Source organism: Bos indicus, chromosome 4 (genome assembly GCF_029378745.1).
Source record: "Bos indicus isolate NIAB-ARS_2022 breed Sahiwal x Tharparkar chromosome 4, NIAB-ARS_B.indTharparkar_mat_pri_1.0, whole genome shotgun sequence".
NCBI lineage: Eukaryota > Metazoa > Chordata > Mammalia > Artiodactyla > Bovidae > Bos > Bos indicus.
This window is the reverse complement of record NC_091763.1, coordinates 87,315,306-87,339,155: the sequence shown is the minus strand read 5'-3', so window position 1 is coordinate 87,339,155 and position 23,850 is coordinate 87,315,306. Positions and strand designations below refer to the sequence as shown.

Genomic DNA, 23,850 nt, shown 5'->3' with positions numbered 1-23,850 from the left:
TCCTAACCTATTCTTTTAGTTACTGTATCTGGGAACTATCCAAAGCCTATTGTTCAGTTGCTCAGTCACATCTGACTCTTTTGTGACCCCATGGACTGTAGCCTGCCAGTCTCCTCTGTCCTTCAGATTTCCCAGGCAAGAATACTGGAGTTAGTTGCCTTCTCCAGGTCATCTTTCCGACCCAGGGACTGAACCCATGTCCCCTGTATTGGCAGGTGGATTCTTTACCACTGAGCCACCAGTGAACCCCCCAAAGCTTCTTTGGAACATCTATTTTATTGTCTTTGGCACTAATACCAAAAAGCTGAGTACTTTTATCTCCTGCTAGTTTTTATTACATGTATTTTGAGTCAGAAATAAGGTCTTTAGGTCAAAGGTCCAGCATTCAGATTCGTTGTTGAATATCACAAAATGAAAAGTTTGAAACCTGCTTCCAGAATATGTAAATTGTGGTTTTTAGCTCTGCCTTAATACACAAAGGTTCATCTAGTCAAGGCTATGGTTTTTCCTGTGGTCATGTATGGATGTGAGAGTTGGACTGTGAAGACGGCTGAGCGCTGAAGAATTGATGCTTTTGAACTGTGGTGTTGGAGAAGACTCTTGAGAGTCCCTTAGACTGCAAGGAGATCCAAGCAGTCCATTCTGAAGGAGATCAGCCCTGGGATTTCTTTGGAAGGAATGATGCTAAAGCTGAAACTCCAGTACTTTGGCCACCTCATGCAAAGAGTTGACTCATTGGAAAAGACTCTGATGCTGGGAGGGATAGGGGGCAGGAGGAGAAGGGGATGACAGAGGATGAGATGGCTGGATGGCATCACTGACTTGATGGACGTGAGCCTGAGTGAACTCTGGGAGTTGGTGATGGACAGGGAGGCCTGGCATGCTGCGATTTGTGGAGTCGCAAAGAATCGGACACGACTGATCTGATCTAATACACAATAGGTCATGAACAAATCACTGAAGTTCTTTCCCTTTACCTTTATTCCTCGACACTTCCATCGTATATTTCTCTGAATTCATGAAGTTCTTTGGAACAAGTGAAAATGTAACACCAAGAGTTCTTAACCTCCTGTTGTCCTATCTTCTTTTTTCCCATTCTTTAAAGGACTTCTTTCTAGTTTGCATACATATAGAATGACAAATTAGGAAGGTTTTCATGAATCTTATCATCTTGCAGATTGTGAGGTTGTAATTATCAGCCCTTGCTTTGACATCTTATTCAAATGAAGAATAATAATTCACCTTCATTCTTCAGGGTGGCAGTTAGTTTTTAATATAAATACCAACACTTATCTGTAAATTGTTTTCCAAACCCTTAGCTATAATTGTTTTCAGTTTAAGGATGCAGCTGAAGTAATCCAAGCATAGACATTATCATAACTTCCTCCTTCCTATCCCACCATCGTATGTATGGATTGACAGAAATAAAATTGGTTTGACTCTAAGAATTCTTATAGTACTTAATAACCAAAGAGTGAGAACAAAGCTAAATTAGTTATTATACTGTTGTGAAATTATGAAGGGAATGTGTTGGGGAGGGGAAGTAAAATTGAAAGTGCCTATCGTTATCTTGAAGTAATTTTCCTTGGCTATTCATTTAACTTCAATGTCAAGTTATTTACATAACAAGAGCAATGCCTATCTTTTAAGGGTGATGTGAGAATTAATTTAAATTCCACAAAGTGTTTCGAGGCACAGAGTTGAAAGGTTCTTTATAAATGCCAGGCATTATTATAACCAGACTAGTAAAAAGAAACACTCAAGATAAAGCTACTCATGCAGGGTCCTCTAATAGAAACTGTATTGGTAAGGAAATATAAAGGTTACTGCTATTCATAATTTATGGCTGAGGGGAATAAATCAAGACTAATAATAATGCTTTGCTGTCTAGTTAAGTCTTAAAGACAGACGTAGCTGTGATGGAATATATTGCTCCACTCGAGGAGAAGTTTGAAATTGAGACCCTACAAGCAATAACAGTGATATATGAAGATTATTTAAAGCCAGTGTCTTTAACTGAGCCATGGAAAATATCATAACAAATTTGACTATGTCTTTCAAAGTCTTCAAGAAAGACTTTGAAATGGAAGATGTAATCCTTTAGCATTTGGGTGTGTGGAACTTGACATTTGCTAGAAATATAGGCATGATGGTCTTCATTCTAGTAGCCACCAAAATCTGTCTCATTGTGAATCCTTTTTAAGTTTTTCTTTTGATTTATGATAAGCAAAAGCTTTAACACAAAGGGAGAAACATTTTTTTCAAAAGATTTCATACAAGCAGAATACTTCAGGAAAGTAAGAGAGATAATCACATACATAAAACCATCTTGTTAAAGTAATCACAGGTAATGTAGAAAACTATATGTAAAAATCTTTGAGTCACACAATTAGCTAAAGAAGTCTAATAGGTAAATTTAATGTTGTTATGATCAAATTGTAGCTTTTATTACCTGTGTATTGGTTTCCTGTTGCCACTTCAACAAATTACAGAAAGCTTCGTGCCTTAAAACAACACAGAATTATTATCTTAGAGTTGTGTTGGTCCAAAGCGAATCTTGGTGGGCTCAAATTAAGCTGTTGGCAGGTTGTGTTCCTATCCAGAAGACCTAAGGTAGAATGTAGTTTTTTGTTGTTGTTGTTGTTTTAACTTCTTCCAGCATTTAGAGGCTGCCTGTATTTGGCTCATACATGGCCCTCTTCCATTTTCAAAACCAGCAATGGCTGATTGTTGCTCACATCACATTGCTACATCACTCCTTTGTCATCTTCTTCCACCTCTGAGAACCCTTGTAATTGCATTGGGCCCACTTGTATAATCTCCCTTTCTTAAGGCCTTATTTCCATTATTAGTGACCTTAATTCCATCTGTTACCACAATTCCCCTTTGCCAGGGAAGTAACATAGTCACAGGTTCTGGGGATTAGGACTAGGCATTTTGGGGAGACTATTATTCTAAATTAAAAGATACTTGCTCCTTGGAAGAAAAGCTATGACCAACCTAGACAGCATATTAAAAAGCAGAGACATCACTTTGCTGACAAAGGTTTATATAGTCAAAGCTAAGGTTTTTCCAGTAGTCATATATGGATGTAGAATTGGACCATAAAGAAGGCTGAGCGCCAAAGAAGATGCTTTTGAACTGTGGTGTTGGAGAAGACTCTTGAGAGTTTCTTGGACAGCAAGGAGATTAAAACAGTCAACCCTAAAGGAAATCAAGCCTGAATATTCATTGGAAGGACTGATGCTGAAGCTTTAGTACTTTGGCCACCTGATGTGAAGAGCAGACTTCTTGGAAAAGACCCCGATGCTGGGAAAGATTGAGGGCAGGAAGAGAAGAGGTGACAGAGGATGAGATGGTTGGATGGCACCGTTGACTCGGTGGACAGGAGTTTGAGCAAAGTCTGGGAGATAGTGAGGGACCAGGAAGGCAGGCATGCTGCAGTCCATAAAGTTGCAAAGAGTCAGACACCACTGAGCAACTGAACAACAACAACAAATTACTCTACCTGTTACGGTCGAAAAGTGGGAAGATGAGAGTTTCAAAATATTTTAGAGACTGGCAAGTAAGTGGCACACAGGTTCTGGCATTTGCTACTGGCATTTTCCGTTATACAGTTTTGGCAGTAATTTAGTTGGCAAGCCTTTTTCTCTTTTCACCACAGTGAGGTATCCGTTTGCATTTTGCATCTTTATTTCTCATTTCTCTAAGCATCCACCCATCTTTCCAACCAATCCTTGGTAAGTATCTAGGATGTGAAGCAGTAAGGATAGACCCAGACAATATAATGCTTAGTGAAATCAGTCAAAAAAAGACAAATGCTATATGATACCACTTGTATGTGGAATCTAAAAAAAAAGTACAAATTAGTGTATACACAAAACAGAAACAGACTCAGAGATGTAGGAAACAAACCAGTGGTGAGCAAGGGGGAGAGGGGGAGGGGAGAGACAAATTAGGGGTATTGGGATAAGATACAAGCTATTATATGTAACATAAATAAGCAACAAGGATATACTATAGGACACAAGGAGTTTATAGCCATTTTCTTATAATAACCTACAATAGAAAAGAATCTGCAAAAATACCAAATCACTATGCTGTATGTCTGAAGTTAACACTATATTGTAAATCAACTACACTTGTCAAAAACAAAATGCCTTACTTGAATATATTGGCTTAAATTACCCTAGAAACCACTCTGTCATTATGAGATCTTGCCCTCAAGGAGCATACTCTGCTAAATGCATTACTTGAGCCCCTTCATATAATCGTTCATTAAGTAGTGATATGAGAAAAGATTTCAAAATAATTTACTCACCTTGATGTTTGGTTTCCATGCTGTCTCCCTCACCCCCATTATTCAAATATCAAAGCTTATATGCTGCTGCTAAGTCGCTTCAGCTGTGTCCGACTCTGTGCAACCCCAAAGACAGCAGCCCACCAGGCTCCCCCGTCCCTGGGATTCTCCAGGCAAGAACACTGGAGTGGGTTGCCATTTCCTTCTCCAATGCATGAAAGTGAAAAGTGAAAGTTGCTCTGTTGTGTCCGACTCCTAGGGACCCCATGGACTGCAGCCCACCAGGCTTTTCCATCCATGGGATTTGCCAGGCAAGAGTACTGGAGTGGGGTGCCATCGCCTTCTCCCAAAGCTTATATATCTCTCTTAAAAAAAAAAAAAATCTAATGCCAAGAAAAAATACATAGTTCAGATAGTCCATGCTTATTCGCTCAATTGTGTCTGTCTCTTTGAGACCCCATGAGATTCTCCAGGCAACAATACTGGAGTGGGTAGCCATGCCTTCCTCTAGGGGATCTTCCTGACCCAGGGATCAAACCCTGGTCTCATGCATTGCATGTGGGTTCTTTACTGTCTGAGCCACCAGGGAAGCCCCTAGTTCGGATAGTACTTTCTTTTTTTCTTGTTTAACTCATTTTTCGAAATGACTTTTCCTATTTTAAAAAAGTACTATATAGAAGGAAGGAAATGTGTAATTTTCTGTCAGGTCAATGGCACACTTATTTAAGAGCTTGCAGGTTTGACCAATTCTATGTTGTAAATTCCAGGATTCTTTCCAGCTTGAAAATACAAGGAACTGGATTTAGCTTATAGACCATAAGTTGACTGCAGACTTAATGCAAGTCTTTCAATATGAAAAAAAAAAAAAAAAAGAAAAACCCTTGTGAAAGTGACCAGGTTGCTCTTTGTTTTAACTAAGTAGGATAGGAGGCAATGATATTAAATCAAAAGAGAAATAATTTAGACTAAGCAACCTCAAGTGTATTAAAACACTGGAAAATGTTACTTAAGGATGTAGATTTCTCTTAGGAAAAATCTTCTTCACAAACTGAAAATATAGGACTTGAATATTGGAGAAAATATGCTAGTTAGTAGCATGTGCTAATTAAAAAATGTATTGAAATGAAGTAAATCCAGTTAGTCCTTTCATAGTACACACACTATCAAGTTTCTAAGCTCTCAACAAGGTACTTGAAAGGTTCACCAGGAATAGTCATCATGAGTCTTTGCTAAACAGTAAAATATATTGTCAGTTGAAGGAGAAAGAAAAATGTCAACTGAACCCCCAAAGTCAAGGTTTCCCATAGAGATAGCTCTACTTGTCTGGAGTGACGTCCCCTTGGACACTTCCTTAAAACTCCCTGTGTCTCAAGGACATCTGATTGTCAGGGGAAAAAAAAAATCTAATCACAAATTGAAAGATTCTAGCTAAAAGCATTTGCAGTCCCTTCTTACTCTGTTTTAAAGATGTATTTTTAAAGGCCATTTCATTTCTTAACTGGATGTTAGACACTTGACTGCACATGACTCCTCTCCAGAATGTATACAGCTGGATAGGTGGAAATTTTCTTTACACAAGAGTATGAGATTTTGATTGTCATTCTCTGGTTTAGAAGCATCTTTTGACTACGTGTTATGGGATAATATACAAACTCCTTAGCAAAACTTATGCTTTTACAGTCTATCCCCAGTCTTCCTTTCCAGTCTCACCTATCAGTACAACCTTCCTATCCCCTTACCCTCTTCAGTCTACATGGCCATATCCTCACCCCCTTTCCTTTGCACACAACGTCCCTTCCATCCAAAGTGATCTTGCTCATCTTGCCCCATCTTGTTCATGAAATAGTTAAGTGATGTCTTCCCCCATCCCTAATTGATTTCATCCCTCAAACCATTATACTCTGCCTCACCTAAAATTTCTCTTGTTGATATCTCTAGTGACTTCTCCGTTTTTAAACCAAACAATAATGGCCTTTCCATCCTCACTGTGCTTGGCATCGATGGCCACTTCCTATTTCCCAAAACACTCGCTGCCTTAAATGTAGTAAATCCCACCCTTCTGGTTTTTCTTCTGCCTCCTTGACCTCTGGTCTTATGGAGTTCTCTCTTTTCTTCACCCTTAAAAGTTAATGTTCCACAGGGTCCTCTCCTTCCCTTTGGATACAGTAGAGTAATTGACATGGCAGAAAAAATGTAATGAACATCTGTATCGGTTGACGTTTTGTTGGTGGCAAACAGTGTAAACTGATTAAGCATAGGTCCCAGAGAACAAAGAGCTGACCAGTCAAGCTTGGGGCAGGGCTTAATAACCAAAGGTGGTGGGATGAATGTCAGTATCAAGATGGGACAGTGTGCCTGTTTTAGGGTGCCACTCTAAGGGTGGTGCAGTTCCAACAGCCTCCTGTCTTTAGCAGGCCCTCCTCTGTGTTTTTCTCTTGCAAATCATATCTGTTCTTTTAGACTCCAAAATGAAGCAGTGATTCTTCCATGAAGTCTGTTCTGATTCCTTCAAGAATTTGTTGATTGCACCTGCCTTTGAGCTAGATTCATATCAAATATGTAACTATTATTTTACTCAAAAACTGCATTGCAGTTGTTATGGTCATGTGGTCTTTTTTCTTCCTCTGGACTGAGAGATTTATGGGCAAAGGTGGTGAGTTCTTCATCTCACTCAGATCCTACCTAGCTCACTCTCAGTTATTCGAGATACCCCCTTCCCAAGTTTTTAGTTTTTCGGGTTTTGAAACAGTTTAGGGACATATTAAGTTGTGAATTCATATACACATTAGTGTATATGTACACTAATATGTGCATATGTACAGATGCATGTGGCTTGGCTTTAATTAATTAATGTAATAGAAGGAAAAAATGTAGAGGTGTCAGCTTGTACAAGTATATTTTAACAGGAAAATCCTTTTGAACTCCATATTACTCTAAATATTATGTATATATGCTTTTATACTTCTTTGTCTTCCTTAGTATTAAATTTGACAATTTTAAACAAAGCCTGAATAAAACTTCTTTTTTGTTTTCCATTACACTTTAGCAAAGATGGAAAGTAATGTTTCCATTTTATTATGAAGAAGATACATTGGCTTTATATTTAAAATAAATGGTAAAATGTGTTGTGTTATGCTAAATAACAAGTCATTTCATGTGTTGGTGATAAAAATAAACTAAGAAGACTAGAAACAGAAATGTGTGTAGAAAAGCTAAGAGAAATGAATAGCAAAGAACAAGCTATTTTGCTAAATAATATGAGAAGCCAACTATTTTGTACAGAGCTATGATTTAACTTGGAGAAGGCAATGGCACCCCACTCCAGTACTCTTGCCTGGAATATCCCATGGACGGAGGAGCCTGGTAGGCTGCAGTCCATGGGGTCTCGAGGAGTCGGACACGACTGAGTGACTTCACTTTCACTTTTCACTTTCATGCATTGGAGAAGGAAATGGCAACCCACTCCAGTGTTCTTGCCTGGAGAATCCCAGGGATGGGGGAGCCTGGTGGGCTGCCGTCTATGGGGTCGCACAGAGTCGGACACGACTGAAGCAATTTAGCAGCAGCAGCATGATTTAACTAAAATATGAGAAGAATTGGGCTTTCTTTATGGCTCAGTGGTAAAGAATCCGCCTGCCAATGCAGGAGACACAAGAGACACAGGTTCAATCCCTGAGTTGGGATGATCCACTGCAGAAGGAAGGGGCAATCCACTCCAGTTTTCTTGCCTGGAAAATCCCATGAACAGAGGAGCCTTGTGGGCTACAGTCCTTGGGGTCACAAAGAGTCGGACACAACTGAGCAAGTGAGCACAAGATTTAACTAAAATATGAGAAGAATCATTAGTAAAATGTTATGTATACTAAATATTTTAATTATTGTACATAATTATTTAATTATGTACATCAACATCAGACATCCCTCTCTGAACATGAACTAAGTCCTATTGAAGAAGAACTGCTTATCTACTTATGAAATAAAAATCCTGAAGCACTCAACTAGATGTGCAAGTCTCATGCAGCAAAGCTCTGTTAATGTAATGTTAGTATACTACTATATGCTATAACAAACAAATGACAACATTTCAAAATTTTAAAATAATTGTTGTTGTTCAGTCACTTAGTTGTGTCTGACCCTTTTCGACTTCATGGACTGCAGCATACCGGGCCCCTCTGTCTTCCACTGTCTCCCAGAGTTGGCTCAAATTCATGTCCACTGAGTCAGTGATGTCATCCAACCAGCTCATCCTCTGTCACCCCCTTCTCCTCCTGCCCTCAGTCTTTCCCAGCATCAGGGTCTTTTCCAGTGAGTTGGCTAGTCACATCAGGTGGCCAAAGTATTGGAGCTTCAGCATCAGTCCTTCCAGTGACTATTCAGGCATTTATTGTGGGTGTTCCTGAGCTAGATTTCCTCTATGTGGTGATTCAGGACTCTGGTTTCCACCCTCTTACAGCTGTCTCATTTCCTAGAACATTGTAATCCTCTACTTCTGGCTAGCAAGTAAGTGAATACGGCTTACGTATATCTTAATCATCATTACCCCAAAGACTTACCACTTGTCTTCATATTCCTTTAGCTGGAACTTTCATGTGTTTCTACTTAGATGCAAGGGGAGCTAGAAGATATGGCTGGCTAGCTGCTTCCTGGCACCAATTCTGTACTAATGAAAGCATGAATCCTGGTGGACAGTTAGATGATCTGTCATAGCTCACCCCTCTAGCCAAGACAACAACAATTGTTACCCTTTCTCCCACCCATAGAATGCTTTCAGTTGAACTCAAGGGAAACAGCCCAGAATTTCATCCTGTCCTTACTTCCAGTCGAAAGTCCAGCATCTCAATCAGATCTAGCTGTGGCTCTTGGGAGCCTGGTGACCAATAAACTAGGGTTTATGTTAACTGCCTACTGTTCCCCCTCCCCTCCCCACTCTGCCCAAGCACAAATCCAATATACAGCAGCTTATCAGGGGGCAGGAAAGCTACAATTAAGTTTCTTATTAAAAAAAAAATGTGAAGTGGGAAATACAGAACAATACTTGTCCAGTGAGAACAGTGAGATGCTGCCATGGCAAACCCTCTGAAGGCTCCATGCCTCGCAGTATTCAGGAGTTCTTGATTATTATGCATTTGAAATTATTGCATTATTGTGCATTTAAAAAGAATTTTTTTCATCCTTTATTCTCCCTGGCCTTTTGATCTCTGCACATTTAGAAACTTCTTCTTTGTCTTGTCATCCATGGCTGAATCATGTAAAGGAGTATGATCACTTTCTACTTGGAAAACTGGTAACCATTTCACAGAGTTTCTTCACCAGTACCATTTTTAGAAGCAGTAGATTTCATATCCATGGACCTTCATTTGTTACACGAGAGTATTTGCACCTTTAGTACAGTGTTCGTACCGTTAGTAAGTACTGCTGCTGCTGCTGCTGCTGCTGCTAAGTCGCTTCAGTCGTGTCCGACTCTGTGCAACCCCATAGATGGCAGCCCACCAGGCTCCTCTGTCCCTGGGATTCTCCAGGCAGGAACACTGGAGTGGGTTGCCATTTCCTTCTCCAGTGCATACAAGTGAAAAGTGAAAGTGAAGTTGCTCAGTCATGTCCGACTCCTAGCAACCCCATGGACTGCAGCCCACCAGGCAGCTCCATTCATGGGATTTTCCAGGCAAGAGTACTGGAGTGGGGTGCCATTGCCTTCTCTGGTTAGTAAGTACAGTGTGCCCAGAAAAACAGAAAATCCCAGGTTATTTCAATGGAGGAAATTTAACACTGGGAATTAGCTACATGTGTAATAGAGCAGAGACACCAAACAAATGATGTTGAATAAACTTAGAGGCTAACAAAATCAGTAAACTGCTGCACCCCAAGGGATAGAAAGGCAGTAGAAAGAAGTGATATTACCATATATCATCTGAGTTTTTAGCTCCAATAGGAAGAAGCCATCAGCTCCTTGCTTATTCTTTCATCTTTGTGTCCTCACATAGTAAGCCCTTAAATGTTTAATTGAAAAGAGATAAGCAATAAATCTTTTACTGACTTCAGTTAGAGATATTCATGAGAAAATTAAAATGTGGCAGAGATGATGGTGCTCAGTACTGAGATGATCCTTAATTTGGGAATCAACTGCAAATAGTTATTTTTGGACCTTTTTAGTAACCTGTTATTGACGTTTGAAGAATAAGAAATTGTCAAAAGTTTTAAATATTCTCTTCCTGTATGAGACGTTTGGAGTTTGGAATAATACCAAATTTCATATCAACATAGAAGAATTTAAAAGGAATAAAGTCTGTAGGTGGTTCATGCCAAATTTTTATTTTTTAAAGACGGGATAGGGAGAAATAGAAAAAGCTTTCCAGACTTGCTAGGGAAAAGCAGTTACAACTACAGAGGATGTATAGCTCTGTTTTAGTCTTGGCTTCTTTTTTGGAATCATCTCCTGAGTTGAGAGGAGAAGGCAATGGCACCCCACTCCAGTACTTTTGCCTAGAAAATCCCATGGACAGAGGAGCCTGGTAGGCTGCAGTTCATGGGGTCACTAGAGTCGGACACGACTGAGCGACTTCACTTTCACTTTTCACTTTCATTCATTGGAGAAGGAAATAGCAACCCACTCCGGTGTTCTTGCCTGGAGGATCCCAGGGAGGGGAAGCCTGGTTGGCTGCCGTCTATGGGGTCGCACAGAGTCAGACACGACTGAAGTGACGCAGCAGCAGCAGCAGCAGCCTGAGTTAAAAATGACATTCCTTTGTCTGCTGGTTTGAGCCAGAAACTTTCAACTCGTTTTCCTTTGCCATTTGTTTAAAGTATCTGTAAAATATCCCATTGGATAGTCCAGCAGTCAAAAAGAATACATTCTAGAATCTGATCATAATTTTTGAAAACATCACAAATGCCATGTAATCTGCTCTTGGCTGAGCCTTCATATGCTTAAGTGTAGAAATGCCGGACTGAACCTGGTTGTGGCTTCTAGGATGGGCTAGAGAAAAGTCTCAAGGTAGTAGATACATTCAACAACTTGGAAGTTGAGACTCGTTTGAGAAACTTTTATGATATGACTGTGTTGTCTCTCTTGGAGAAAGAGCCTTGCCTTAAGATTTCTTCGTGAATATTTTCACTTACATGTGGAAACGAAGATTTTTTTATTTTCTGCAGAGTACACCAAATTCAGTCACCGTGTTGTGATTTAAAAACATTTTATCATACCTAAGCATGTTTATAGTTCTCCCATTTACTTAGAAACTTCAAGTTTATTTACTTTTTCACGATAGTTTAAAATAAGGATAGCTGAAAATATAATGTCCTGAGTTCCGTATGTTTATTCCATTTAAAAATAATCATTAGGCTGTGTCTAAATGGTGTCATGACTGACTGAAAAGGGGACAATACTTTTTCTTTTATCTAATTGATACCTAGCATCTGAAGAGCATTTCTTGCCCATGTTGACTCTGTGGGACTGTGGGATTGTGAAATGATGACTTGATAGTTTGGCAGTTTTATGAAAAATAATTATTTTGTTAGAGTCCTCATAATATCATCTTTATAGTTTTGAAAACATGTAGTCAGGAAAAAGCTTCCTGGGTATTGATGGATGTGCGGTCATCCGTCTTTCCCATCTCTAATTGAGTTGATTTCCTTTAATACTGCTTTGCAATGAAAATATTAAAACACGAGGTATACATTTGCTACTTCCAATAATTGGTTTTGCTTTTTGAGCATGCTATCTGTAATTTCAAAGACCATTTCTTTCTGAACTCCTTTGCCCTGAGGAGTTTAGAGTGGTCTTGAAATTATAGGTGTCTATTAAGTATTTTTCAACTGTCAAGTCAACTGTAGCTGCTGTGCTATTAATTCATTATGAAGTGACACAGGAAGAAAACTCATTATGTGATAATATGAAAACACATATTTGTCAAAAAAAAGTAAAGGAGTCTGTATTGAAAATCCATTTGCTGTGGTGGGAGTGAAATGGTTTATCAAACACATTTAGGTGTGACACCAACTTTTCAGACAGGAAAATGTATAGAAAAGATTGAATTCTGCTCCTTAGAAGTTCTATATTGTACACCTAAATGTGTTCTTTTTTGTCCCTTACAGGTGGTATTATACCCAACTTCCAGCAGCTCCAAGTCAGCTGAGTTGCACCGAATGATAGTTCCAAAAAATAGCCAGGACTCTGACTTAAAAATCAAATTGGCAGTGCGAATGGATAAACCACCACATATGAAACATAGTGGGTGAGTGTGTACTTGAAGAGGTTTTTCTTCTGAATTACTGAATTTCATGGTATCATTTTTGTCATTTTCCTCGGAGAAAGTATCGGGCATTCACATGGAATTCCCCCCCACCAAAATTACATTCATGAAAAGGGTGAAAGTGAAAGCATTAGTTGCTCACTAGTGTCCAACTCTTTGCACCCCCATGGATTATAACCCACCAGGCTCCTCTGCCCATGGAATTCTCCATGGATACTAGAATGGGTAGCCATTCCCTTCTCCAGGGGATCTTCCCGATCCAGGGATCAAACCCTGGTGTCTTGCGTTGGAGGCAAATTTTTTTACCATCTGAGCCATCAGGGAAGCCTCAAATTTCATTCTAGGTTAACTTAATTTTTTAAATGTATAGACATTTTTATAGCTAAATATATGAGTATTTAGTGTAACTGCATGCTAACATTATTGGTACTTGGTTACACTGGTATTACACATCATTTACATGGATAAAGAACAATGATGTATGGAGGTAACATTGAAGACATATTTTTCAAAATACAGTAATAGTTGGAAAAAAGCCTAGCTTTCAGATCACCAGAAATACACTTACATAGACTAAAGTTAAATGCTGGTTCAGATATAACCCAAGAGACTGTATAAGATTTTATGGGAAGGCTATGAGTATTCATCCAGTATGTGAGTGAGAAACCAGATCAATATGGGAGGAAGCTGATCCTGTGGATAACTAGAAGTGCAGGGACTGGCCCCTGGGGATTGCCATGGGTCAGTGTCAGCTTTTATCTCTGAGGTTCCTTTTTACCTTGTAGCTGATGAGGAAATAGGCCTAAACTCATGAATACAATTCAGTGAGCTTTTATTTAAACCCAGATTTTTCCCAGCTTAATGCTTTGTGACTCGCTACAGCCAAATTCTAGCCTAGGGTGCTAGCCATAATAAATAAATTTAAAAAAAAAAGAATGGAATGATTTTCATGACTAAAGTTTAGCTGCAGAGTACATCATGAGATGTGCTGGACTGGTTGAAGCACAAACTGGAATCAACATTGCTGTGAGAAATATCAATAACCTCATGCAGATGACACCACACTTATGGCAGAACGCTTAGAAGAACTAAAGAGCCTCTTGATGAAAGTGAAAGCAGAGAGTGAAAAAGTTGGCTTAAAACTCAACATTCAGAAAACTAAGATTGTGGCATCTGGTCCCATCACTTCATGACAAATAGACAGGGAAACAGTGAGAGACTTTATTTTCTTGGACTCCAAAATCACTGCAGATGGTGATTGCAGCCATGAAATTAAAAGACATTTGCTCCTTGGAAGAAAACCTATGACCAACCTAGACAGCATATTAAAAAGCAGAGACATTACTTTGTCAACAAAGGTCCATCTAGTCAAGGCTATGGTTTTTCCAGTAGTCATGTATGAATGTGAGAATTGGACTATAAAGAAAGCAGAGGGCCAAAGAATTGATTTTGAACTGTGGTGTTGGAGAAGACTCTTGAGAGTCACTTGGACTGCAAGGAGATCCAACCAGTCCATCCTAAAGGAGATCAGTCCTGGGTGTTCATTGGAAGGACTGATGCTGAAGCTGAAACTGCAATACTTTGGCCACCTGATGCAAAGAACTGATTCATGTGAAAAGACCCTGATGCTGGGAAAGATTGAAGGCAGGAGGAGAAGGGGACAACAGAGGATGAGATGATTGGATGACATCTTCAACTCAATGGAAATGAATTTGAGTAAACTCTGGGAGTTGGTGATGGACAGGGAAGCCTAGCGTGCTGGAGTTCATGGGGTTGCAAAGAGTCGGAAACAGCTGAGCAACTGAACTGAACTGAAAGTTTAGCCACAAACCTAACAGTCTCTGTTTCTTCTTGTACAAAGAGGCATCTCTGCTGGTTTTGGAGCTAAATCACTAACATTGTGCCAGAGTTAACTGGTAAGTCAACAAGATAAGGATTCTTCAAATGACCATTAGGGAGAAAAGTTAGACTGAGCAGGAGGCAACCCAGAGGTACCTTCTGCAGCTGAGATGAGCCTCTAAGGACCATATGGCTTCCTTGGTTTGAGCAGGCAATAGCGTATGCTTTGTCAGAACCAGTCATATTTGGGCAAAAAAGACCTCAGTGGATAGTCTCTGAGGAAGAACAAGAATTTACATATCCCATAGTATCGTATCTTTAATGCAGTGATGCTCAGTGTAACTATGACTCAGATAGAGTTCCAGGGATTTAAAACCTAGGGCTCTTTCTTCCCCCGTCCATCTATCTGCTCACTGTTGATTTACAAAGCAGTCATGAATTGAGCCCTTCCTCTGTGTCAGCCAGAACGAACCTCAGTGAGATACATCCCAGGCCTGAAGAAACTGACTAGCCAGGGGTTCAGGCTTGTAGACAAATAATGATGATACTGAGTGATAAGCACCATAAAAGAGGAGTGGGAACTGGTGGAAATAATACCTGATTCTTGCTGGAGCTGGTCAAAGGAAGTCTCAGAAGACAACTGCCTTTGAGATGAAGCTTGAGGCATAAATTCAGCAGGTGGGCAGTGGGGAAGAAAGGCAGTCCAGCCATCTGTCATAGGGTGTACCTAGGCAGGAGATCTGGAAGGGCCGTTAGCTAACCATGACAATTTTGGTTCTGGAGAGTGCTTAGACTAGAGAGAGTACTAGTGCTCTAAAATACTTACAGAGTAATAGACACTAGAGGGAGATATAAAGGAACACATTATGTTCCAAGCCTTATAGTTAATTCCCTACTCTTCTGGATTCAGTCTCTTGATGAATAATGGCACAAGAAATGGGAACCTGGAGACCTCCCTGGTGGTCCAGTGGCTAAGATTCTAAGCTCTCAATGCAGGGGGCCCAGGTTCAATCCCTCCTAGATCCCACATGCTGTCACTAAGACCCGGTGCAGCCAAAATAAATTTATATATATATATATATATATATATTAAAAAAGAAATGGGAACCTGTATACTGCTACACCAAGATAGCCCCTGATTTACACATGGGCAGCACCGTGATGAATACCCTTAGAACCTTCAGATTGTCCCAAGAACCATACTGAATATGAAGTTGAGCACATGGCAGGTTCTGAAGCCTTCAGCTCCTGTGGAGAGTAAGTTCTGCTCTCTCATCCTTGGCATTTTCTTGCTCTGGAATAGTCCAGTCAGGTGAGACAATCCACCTGCCTTTCAAGACTTTATATGTATATTCCCTTTTTATCATTCCTTTGCAATGAAGGAGAATTGGTTGATATCACATCTTAGAGCCCTCTGGCTAAATGAGGACCCCCAGAATGATTCTGGAGTTGACTACTGCCCAAGACTATAGATGAAGGAGATGACTCAGGAGAATATATCATAGTCTCTGAATGTAATCTGCAAAACTTAAGAACTGTCGTGACTTACCTTTACTAAGGGCTTTCCTGGTGACTCAGATGGTAAAGAATCTGACCCCAGTGTGGGAGACCCAGGTTTGATTACTGGGTTGGGAAGATCCCTTGGAGAAGGGAATGGCAACCCACTCCAGTATTCTTACCTGGAAAATTCCATGAACAGAGGAGCCTGGCAGGCTACCATCCATGGGATTGGAAAAAGTCGGACACGACTGAGCAGCTAACACTTTCACTTCACTTTCACTTGACTTTCACTAAAAGATACCGGCAAGCATTTCCAGACATTCAGGTAACTGCAGTTTATGGCATGTAAAAAGACATTCTAGAAATTAAAATATCGATGATGTTGTTCTGCTAGTTGGTATGTTATGAAGCATAATTAAGAATATTGTATTTCCTAATAGTTATTCAAAAAGGCTATATAAGACCATTATTGAACATAATAATAATTATCAACCAGAATTTCATCATTGCCGTAATAGTAATTTATCGCTTGGGGCAGACCACAAGCACCTGTCTAGGTTTCTCAGTGCCTCTGAGGTAACAGCTTTAAACAGTTTGAATATCACCCTGTATTTAAATATATATGGAAAAATATGAATTGATGCATAATCAAAGCTATCACAACCATATTCGCCTTTCTCTTTGGCACTTCATAGATGGATTTTACTGAACTTAATTACATTGAAGAAGCAAAAGTCACCCAACCTTTTTCTTTCTAGTGCTCTTTCATATGCCAAAGTGGTAATGTAGGCATACATGGGAATAGTAGATTAATAGCATTTTGCTTTTGGGCGGGATTACGTTTTATCAATAAGTAATCCTATAATGAATGATTAACAGATGAATAATGAATAATTAAAAGAGAGACAGTTTAAAAATTTATCTTTACAGTTGTCAAATCAAACAATAAATTGGAGGGTTATGGCTTTTTGTGCTTGGAGAGCTTTTCAGAACTAGACATCTTTGGGACATTCATCATAAAAACCTTTATTCTGTTTTAATGGTATGGACAACAATGATCAATTTCTGTCTCTTATATGAACTGTTTTAACATGAATTCTCCTTTATTAATATATGTATATGGCCCTGTTACCACTATGTAAATATTTTTATTACTGTTATCTGTATTTTATGTGTTCCTGACTATATAAGTTTCTTAGACCCATTTGAACCCCTATCACTTCCCACCATGTGTAAACCAGCAAAGATATTAATAGGAATAGTGACGGAAGTGATAATAATGTGCTCCTTAGTGTTTTAAGGAAAAAGTAATGAATACATTCCTAAGTTAAAGAACTTTAAAAGTTTAGAAGTGATTTAGAGGATAGTGTATAATTTAATGTAAAAGAATATCTAAAATAAATGAAGTAAATGGTGTTTGGACCTTAACTGTTGTGTTTTAAAATGATCTTTTTTGAACCAGAAAGAAAAATGAAACCAATCTAAAACTCATGTTTCTGGTAATCAGCCCATGTCTATACATTATAGTTTTTCTTAAACAGGACTCAGTTCAGTTGCTCACTCGTGTCTGACTCTTGCGACCCCATGAATCACAGCACGCCAGGCCTCCCTGTCCATCACCAACTCCCTGAGTTCACCCAAACTCCTTCATGTCCATCAAGTCAGCGATGCCATCCAGCCATCTCATCTTCTGTCGTCCTCTTCTCCTCCTGCCCCCAGTCCCTCCCAGGATCAGGGTCTTTTCCAGTGAGTCAACTCTTCGCATGAGGTGGCCAAAGTATGGTCCTTCCAATGAACACCCAGGACTGATCTCCTTTAGTATGGATTGGTTGGATCTCCTTGCAGTCCAAGGGACTCTCACGAGTCTTCTCCAACACCACAGTTCAAAAGCATCAATTCTTTGGTGCTCAGCTTTCTTCACAGTCCAACTCTCACATCCATACAGGACTGACTGTATGCAGATGAAAATGGATATTTAATTTGGGTAACTTACTAAACATTACTATATGACACGTGATAAAATTTGGGTACATTTATTCTTTGTCGGTATGTCATATAAACTAATTACATAAACCCTTATATAAATCTGTTAAATGAATTTCAGTCTAGGTTTCAAGTGGTTAAGTAATTTACATTCAGCTTTAGAATTTATTTTCCTGCTTTTTTTGGGTGGCCGGAAGACAGAAGTGCTTTTGAACAAATGGATTGTCCTTTAGCATAGCCTAGTGGCTGAGTGACAGTATTAAATCTGAGTACTGCTATCCTCATTTTTATTAAATCATGTTTTCCTAATTAAAATGTTATTTTTTAAGCCACAAGAAAGACAAAATAAAGTGGAACTAATAAAGCAATGATTATTATGACAAATCTACAACTGAAAAGGAAAAAGAAGAAACTTAAATTGTCACAAATAGGTAGAAGCATTATGACTAGAATCTACCACATGTCTGCTTGATGCTGATTTTTTTTACCATAAAAATAAAAAAGAAAACTTTATAAGTATATAACTGTAGAATAATTATTTCACAGTTAAAATTGATAAGGTAAACTGTCAGCCAAATCACTGCCATATAGATCTCATCATCCTTTGTGTGTAGTCATGCTTGACAGTTTGAACATTTATTAAATGAATAGACATTTTGAAATACTTTGAGATTGTCATATATAAAACTCCTTAATTTGCATTGTAAAGGTATAAAAGGCCCTGTGCCCATTGCTTCCTTCAGGGTCAAGACAGCAGATAAGCAGGAAGAACAGGATAAGCCTAAAGCTGGCTGTGTTGCTGTTTTCCCGTGCTTCCCTGTATAGAGGACCAGCCAGGCATTCAGGGGCTGCGGTGTGGTGCTTAGGGAACCTTTCAGTTGTAATCTTAATGTTCAAGTGTGGCATTTGCTCCTAAAGTGAAATGACTGTACTCTTAATAAAATTTCATTATTTTTTTATTTAAGGTTTATGATCTTCGAGTAATTTAGGGGACAGTTGAAGACCAAAAGGAGGAAAATCTTTGTCAAAGTGGCATTTACTTGTAGGGTACCTTATAAAAAAGACAAGTCTGTTTTTTTTTTCTCCCAGGGAAAATTGATTCCTCATTTTAAATTGACCTTTTAGCATGATTTTTCTATATGCTTCTATATGCCCTTGTCTAAAATTTTGACATCTGACCTTCATTCATCTGAATATATATATATGCACACACACACACATATATATGTCTATTTGCATTCCCAGTTCCCAATTTACTACCTCATTCTGGCTTACCCTATTTTCATTGAAGTGTTACTCCTTATAGCCTTGCCAAAACTTGTGACAAAGCATTTGCTAGATTCTTAAAAAATGATTGATTCTTTTTCTAAATATGATTTATGTAAGAGAAGTCTGTCTGTAGTACATTGATTTAGTAATTGTAGAATGATAAGAGTAAGTCAGAAAGCCAACTTTATTTTGCCAACTGCCTTAAAATTCATGTCATTTTATATATACTAATAAAAATCATTGAGCTATGGTTTCATTTTAAATAACTAGTGATTAATTATAACGTTAGAAATTTTTTCAAACATAGCTTTAATAATTATTAAACTACATGTATAATTGTTATACTCCTTTTCAAACTTCTCTGATTGCTCCTGTGACAAATTAGTCTGTAACTTTAACCTTAAACTGTGTATTTCTATTCAACACAATATTTTTCTGTAGGAGGGTAACATCTTAACATACATTATTTTTTTCTACTGTTCATGCACCAAATAACTTTTTTTTTCTTTTAGACATGCTTGTTTCACATCTGGGCATCTTAAACAATGGTATTTTAGGTCAAATAACTAAGGGTAGAAGATTAACTCTCTTTTTCATTATTTCAGAAACCACAGATCATATACATTGGTTATCTTAATTAATTTGGGACACTTTTCAAAAAGGTATAGTGAAAACTATTCAGGAATACTATAAAATTTTATAAACAGCATATATAATTATCATGGAATGGTTTCCTCTTAACTGAAGCCTTGCTATAAAATTTTTGTACTATATACTTGAGACTGTGGTATGTTTTATTATTTGGATATATCCAGAAGTTTGGAAATATTAACACTGAATTAATAAAACAAAAATCTTGGTATTGTTAAAGGTCTGAGCATGGTGGAAGGTCAAGAAAAATTTGGACATTTAAAGATAACTATTTTTGGTTCATTTCTCTGATACATGTAGCTGAACTGTGGCATAGATGGAGGATGGTGCGATAATAGTTATGTAGAATGAAACTAGTTTAAGAGCCAAGACACCTGTATTTTGGTCTCAGTTCTGTCACTGACTTGGGGTAAGTCATCATTTTTGGCCTGGGTTTCATCAGTTACTGAAGGAGAGTGGGCGAGAAAATGTGAAGGCTCCTTAGACCCGTGGAAAATTGTAACTCAGTCAATCATTTCCTCCCCCATGTTTATTACCTTTATAAGAGTATGAATATCTTTTAGTGTCTTTATTTCATGTATCAGAACTTCTGAAAAAAGTGTTTTAAACTTTCTTTGACAGTAGATTGGTGCTGCTGCTGCTGCTGCTAAGTCGCTTCAGTCGTGTCCGACTCTGTGTGACCCCATAGACGGCAGCCCACGGGGCTCCCCCGTCCCTGGGATTCTCCATGCAAGAACACTGGAGTGGGTTGCCATTGCCTTATCTAATGCAGGAAAGTGAAAAGTGAAAGTGAAGTCGCTGAGTCTTGTCTGACTCTTAGCGACCCCATGGACTGCTGCCCACCAGGCTCCTCCATCCTTGAGACTTTTCCAGGCAAGAGTACTGGAGTGGGGTGCCATCGCCTTCTCCAGTGACAGTAGATTAGAAGAGCACAAAAGTGAAATTCACTCAGTCCTGTCCAACTCTTTGAGACCCCACGGACTATACAGTCCATGGAATTCTCCAGGCCAGAATCCTGAGTAGAAGAGCATAGCAGTCAGAAAATTTGAATATCCGCTGTTTCCAGCTTTGTGGAATTGAGAGCCTTATCCTTTCTGCCAGTTAGACTGATCTTTATATTCATCTTTAACTGCTCCTTCTTCATTCATTGTAGTTAAGCTCCTTCTTCCCTGTAGTGTTTCCCACTGATAAATCCATTCCTTCTGCCAACCCCAGTGTAATCTCTGCCCTAACAGCAGCAACAAACATAGAAACCTGTTCAATGACTTTTGTACTGATTTTCTTGTTTTACCTGTTTTCCAACACATGCAGGAGTTAGGAATACAATTTAATGTCTCTACTAAAAATCTTCTAGTGCCTCCCCATTGCCTGTGGAATTAGATTCACACTTTTAGCCTAGCATTCAAATTCTCCAAAAACCTGGCCCCATCTCATCTTTCCAACTTCTTTTCCTCTCTGTACCCAACACCCCCAACAACTTCAACCAAATCAGTCAATTTATGTACCCTGAACACGCTTTTACTAAGGCAATCCTATTTTGTCCACTTTTTCACTTGACAGAACCTACTAGTCTGATTCTGCATTACACATTTTCCCACGCTAGTACAGGCATCCCAAGAAAGATAGCTTCTTAATCTAACTTGCCCTTGAGCAGAAACTCGGGTAGTCCCCATCACTTCATCTCCATGACTCTGGTTTTGAGGGAATTTCTGAATCCTTTACACCACGAAATTATAAGCCCAGCTCAGCTCCAGCCCTCTGTCTGCTTCATCGGGACCCCTCCCACAAAGTTGAAAGTGAAAGTTCCTCAGCCATGTCCGACTCTTTGTGACCCCATGGATTATACAGTCCATGAAATTCTCCAGGCCAGAATACTGAGGTGGGTAGCCGTTCTCTTCTCCAGGGGATCTTCCCAACCCAGGGATCAAACCCAGGACTCCCGCATTGCAGGTAGATTCTTTACCAGTTGAGCCACCAGGGAAGCCCTCCCACCAGGTTATATCACAGAATCTGAAGTGGGGAGTGGGGCAGAAGCCCTTGTCTACCCTGCTACTGCTAAGTCACTTCAGTCGTGTCCGACTCTGTGCGACCCCATAGACGGCAGCCCACCAGGCTTCCCCATCCCTGGGATTCTCCAGGCAAGAACACTGGAGTGGGTTGCCATTTCCTTCTCCAATGCATGAAAGTGAAAAGTAAAAGTGAAGTCGCTCAGTCGTGTCTGACCCTCAGCGACCCCATGGACTGCAGCCTTCCAGGCTTCTCCATCCATGGTATTTTCCAGGCAAGAGTACTGGAGTGGGGTGCCGTTGCCTTCTCCATGTCTACCCTAGTGTGTTCCTTAAGTACAAGGTGTTCCTCTAGCCTGCCCTCCTCTCCATTTTCCTTTCAACATAGTTTCCAGGCCCCAGGAGGGTGAGCACCCCTCTTCTGTCTGCCTAGGACCGACCGACCTTATGACCTTATGTAAAACTCTTTAAGTTGGCCATACCTCCTGAGCTTTGCTACATTGAAGGAGGAGATATTTATTTACAAAATTCATTGTCTATGTGGTGGGTTGACTACATAAGTGGACCCAACAAATGGGCTCCCTAAATTCACACCCTTTGCCCTGTATCTACGTTGTCCCCTCCAGCTTTGGGCTTGGTCCTGTGACTCACTTTGGCCCTTGAGACAGTAGCAAACTTGGCATAAGCAGAGGCTTAAAAAAGCATTTGTGCATTTTCACTTTCTCTCTTCCTCTCTTCATCATGAGGACACATGTGGGCTAGACCACTAGAGGAACAGAACTGAATCAACCCAATTGTTCTAAGGTCTCAGACATATGAGTGAACCAAGACCAACTAGCCAGCTTGTAAAAACACATGGGTGGGTCATGCTGAGCCCAGATCAGATCAGTAGAATTGCTCAGTTAACTATGTGTTCATGAGAAATAATAAATGATTTTTGTTTTAAGTTGCTAAGTTTGAGTGTGGTATATTGCACAGCAAAGGCTAACTGATACTATGCAGTGTTGTCTTGCTATAAAATCCTATTCACTTTTTTTCCTCTCTTCTGATATATATTAGATACACAAATCTGGGTTAGTCTTAATTCTTGGCCTGTCCCATATATCACATTAATTAGTATATGTAGCATGCAAGCTCAGTTGTGTCTCACTCTTTGCAGCCCCGTGGACTGGAGCCCGCCAGACTCCTCTGGCCATGGGATTTCCCAGGCAAGAGTACTAGAGTGGGTTGCCATTTCGTTCTTCAGGAGATCTTCCCAACCCAGGGATCAAACCCCTATCTCCTGTGTCTCCTGCATTAGCAGGTGGATTCATTACCCCTGTGCCACCTGAGAAGCCCTTATATTTAATTATATGTATGCTATTTCCTGAATATGCTGATCTATACACATAATTTATCCATTTTATCCAAATAGACCTTTGTGTGATTTCCAGATTTGTCCGATTTGAGACAGTGCTTATTATATCTCCTGTTGCACACATGTAGTTTCTCTTGAATGTGTACCTAAGAGTGAAATTGCTGAATTGATGAGAATACACAGGTTATCTTTACAAGACAATACTACAAGCTTTACCAATAGTTGTACCAGCATATATCTTCTCCAGCTATATGTGAGCTCCTTTTCTTTTTTCTGGCTTTTATTACTTACAGTTACATTTTTGTCTTAAATCTATAGCTTTTTTGTTGTCTCCTGAGGCAGGGATCCTTAGAACAATTGGTTCATCATGTTGCCCACAGGATTTAAATGCTGATAACTGGTTGATTTTATGTACTTTCAAATGAAGATCGAATGCAAAATTCCTTCATATTCCTCATCTTTTCACTTCAGTCTCCCAAATTTGTGTTCCAGGTACACTGAACATTCTCTGTTACAGAATAATAGTCATCCACAATTTTGTTTGTCCCTCCAGCTGAAATTAACTCCTTGTAGAATGGAGTTTATTATTTACCATTACTTGACCAGCCAGTGAATACATGCTTGGTTTCATCAAATCAGTCATTCAGTACAGATTTATTGATTACCATGTGCCAAACTTTTTGAATGAAAGAATGA

General features: G+C 39.4%; 1 protein-coding gene across 12 annotated transcripts in view; it reads left to right on the top strand.

The window, feature by feature from the left end:
- CADPS2 (calcium dependent secretion activator 2) overlaps window positions 1-23,850 on the top strand; it is a 582,333-nt gene that overhangs the window by 320,702 nt on the left and 237,781 nt on the right. For all 12 annotated transcript variants that reach the window (XM_070787293.1, XM_070787301.1, XM_070787295.1 and 9 more), the window contains one exon: window positions 12,392-12,531. In XM_070787293.1, coding sequence (XP_070643394.1) covers window positions 12,392-12,531 — 140 coding nt within the window. The remainder of the gene's footprint in view (window positions 1-12,391; window positions 12,532-23,850) is intronic.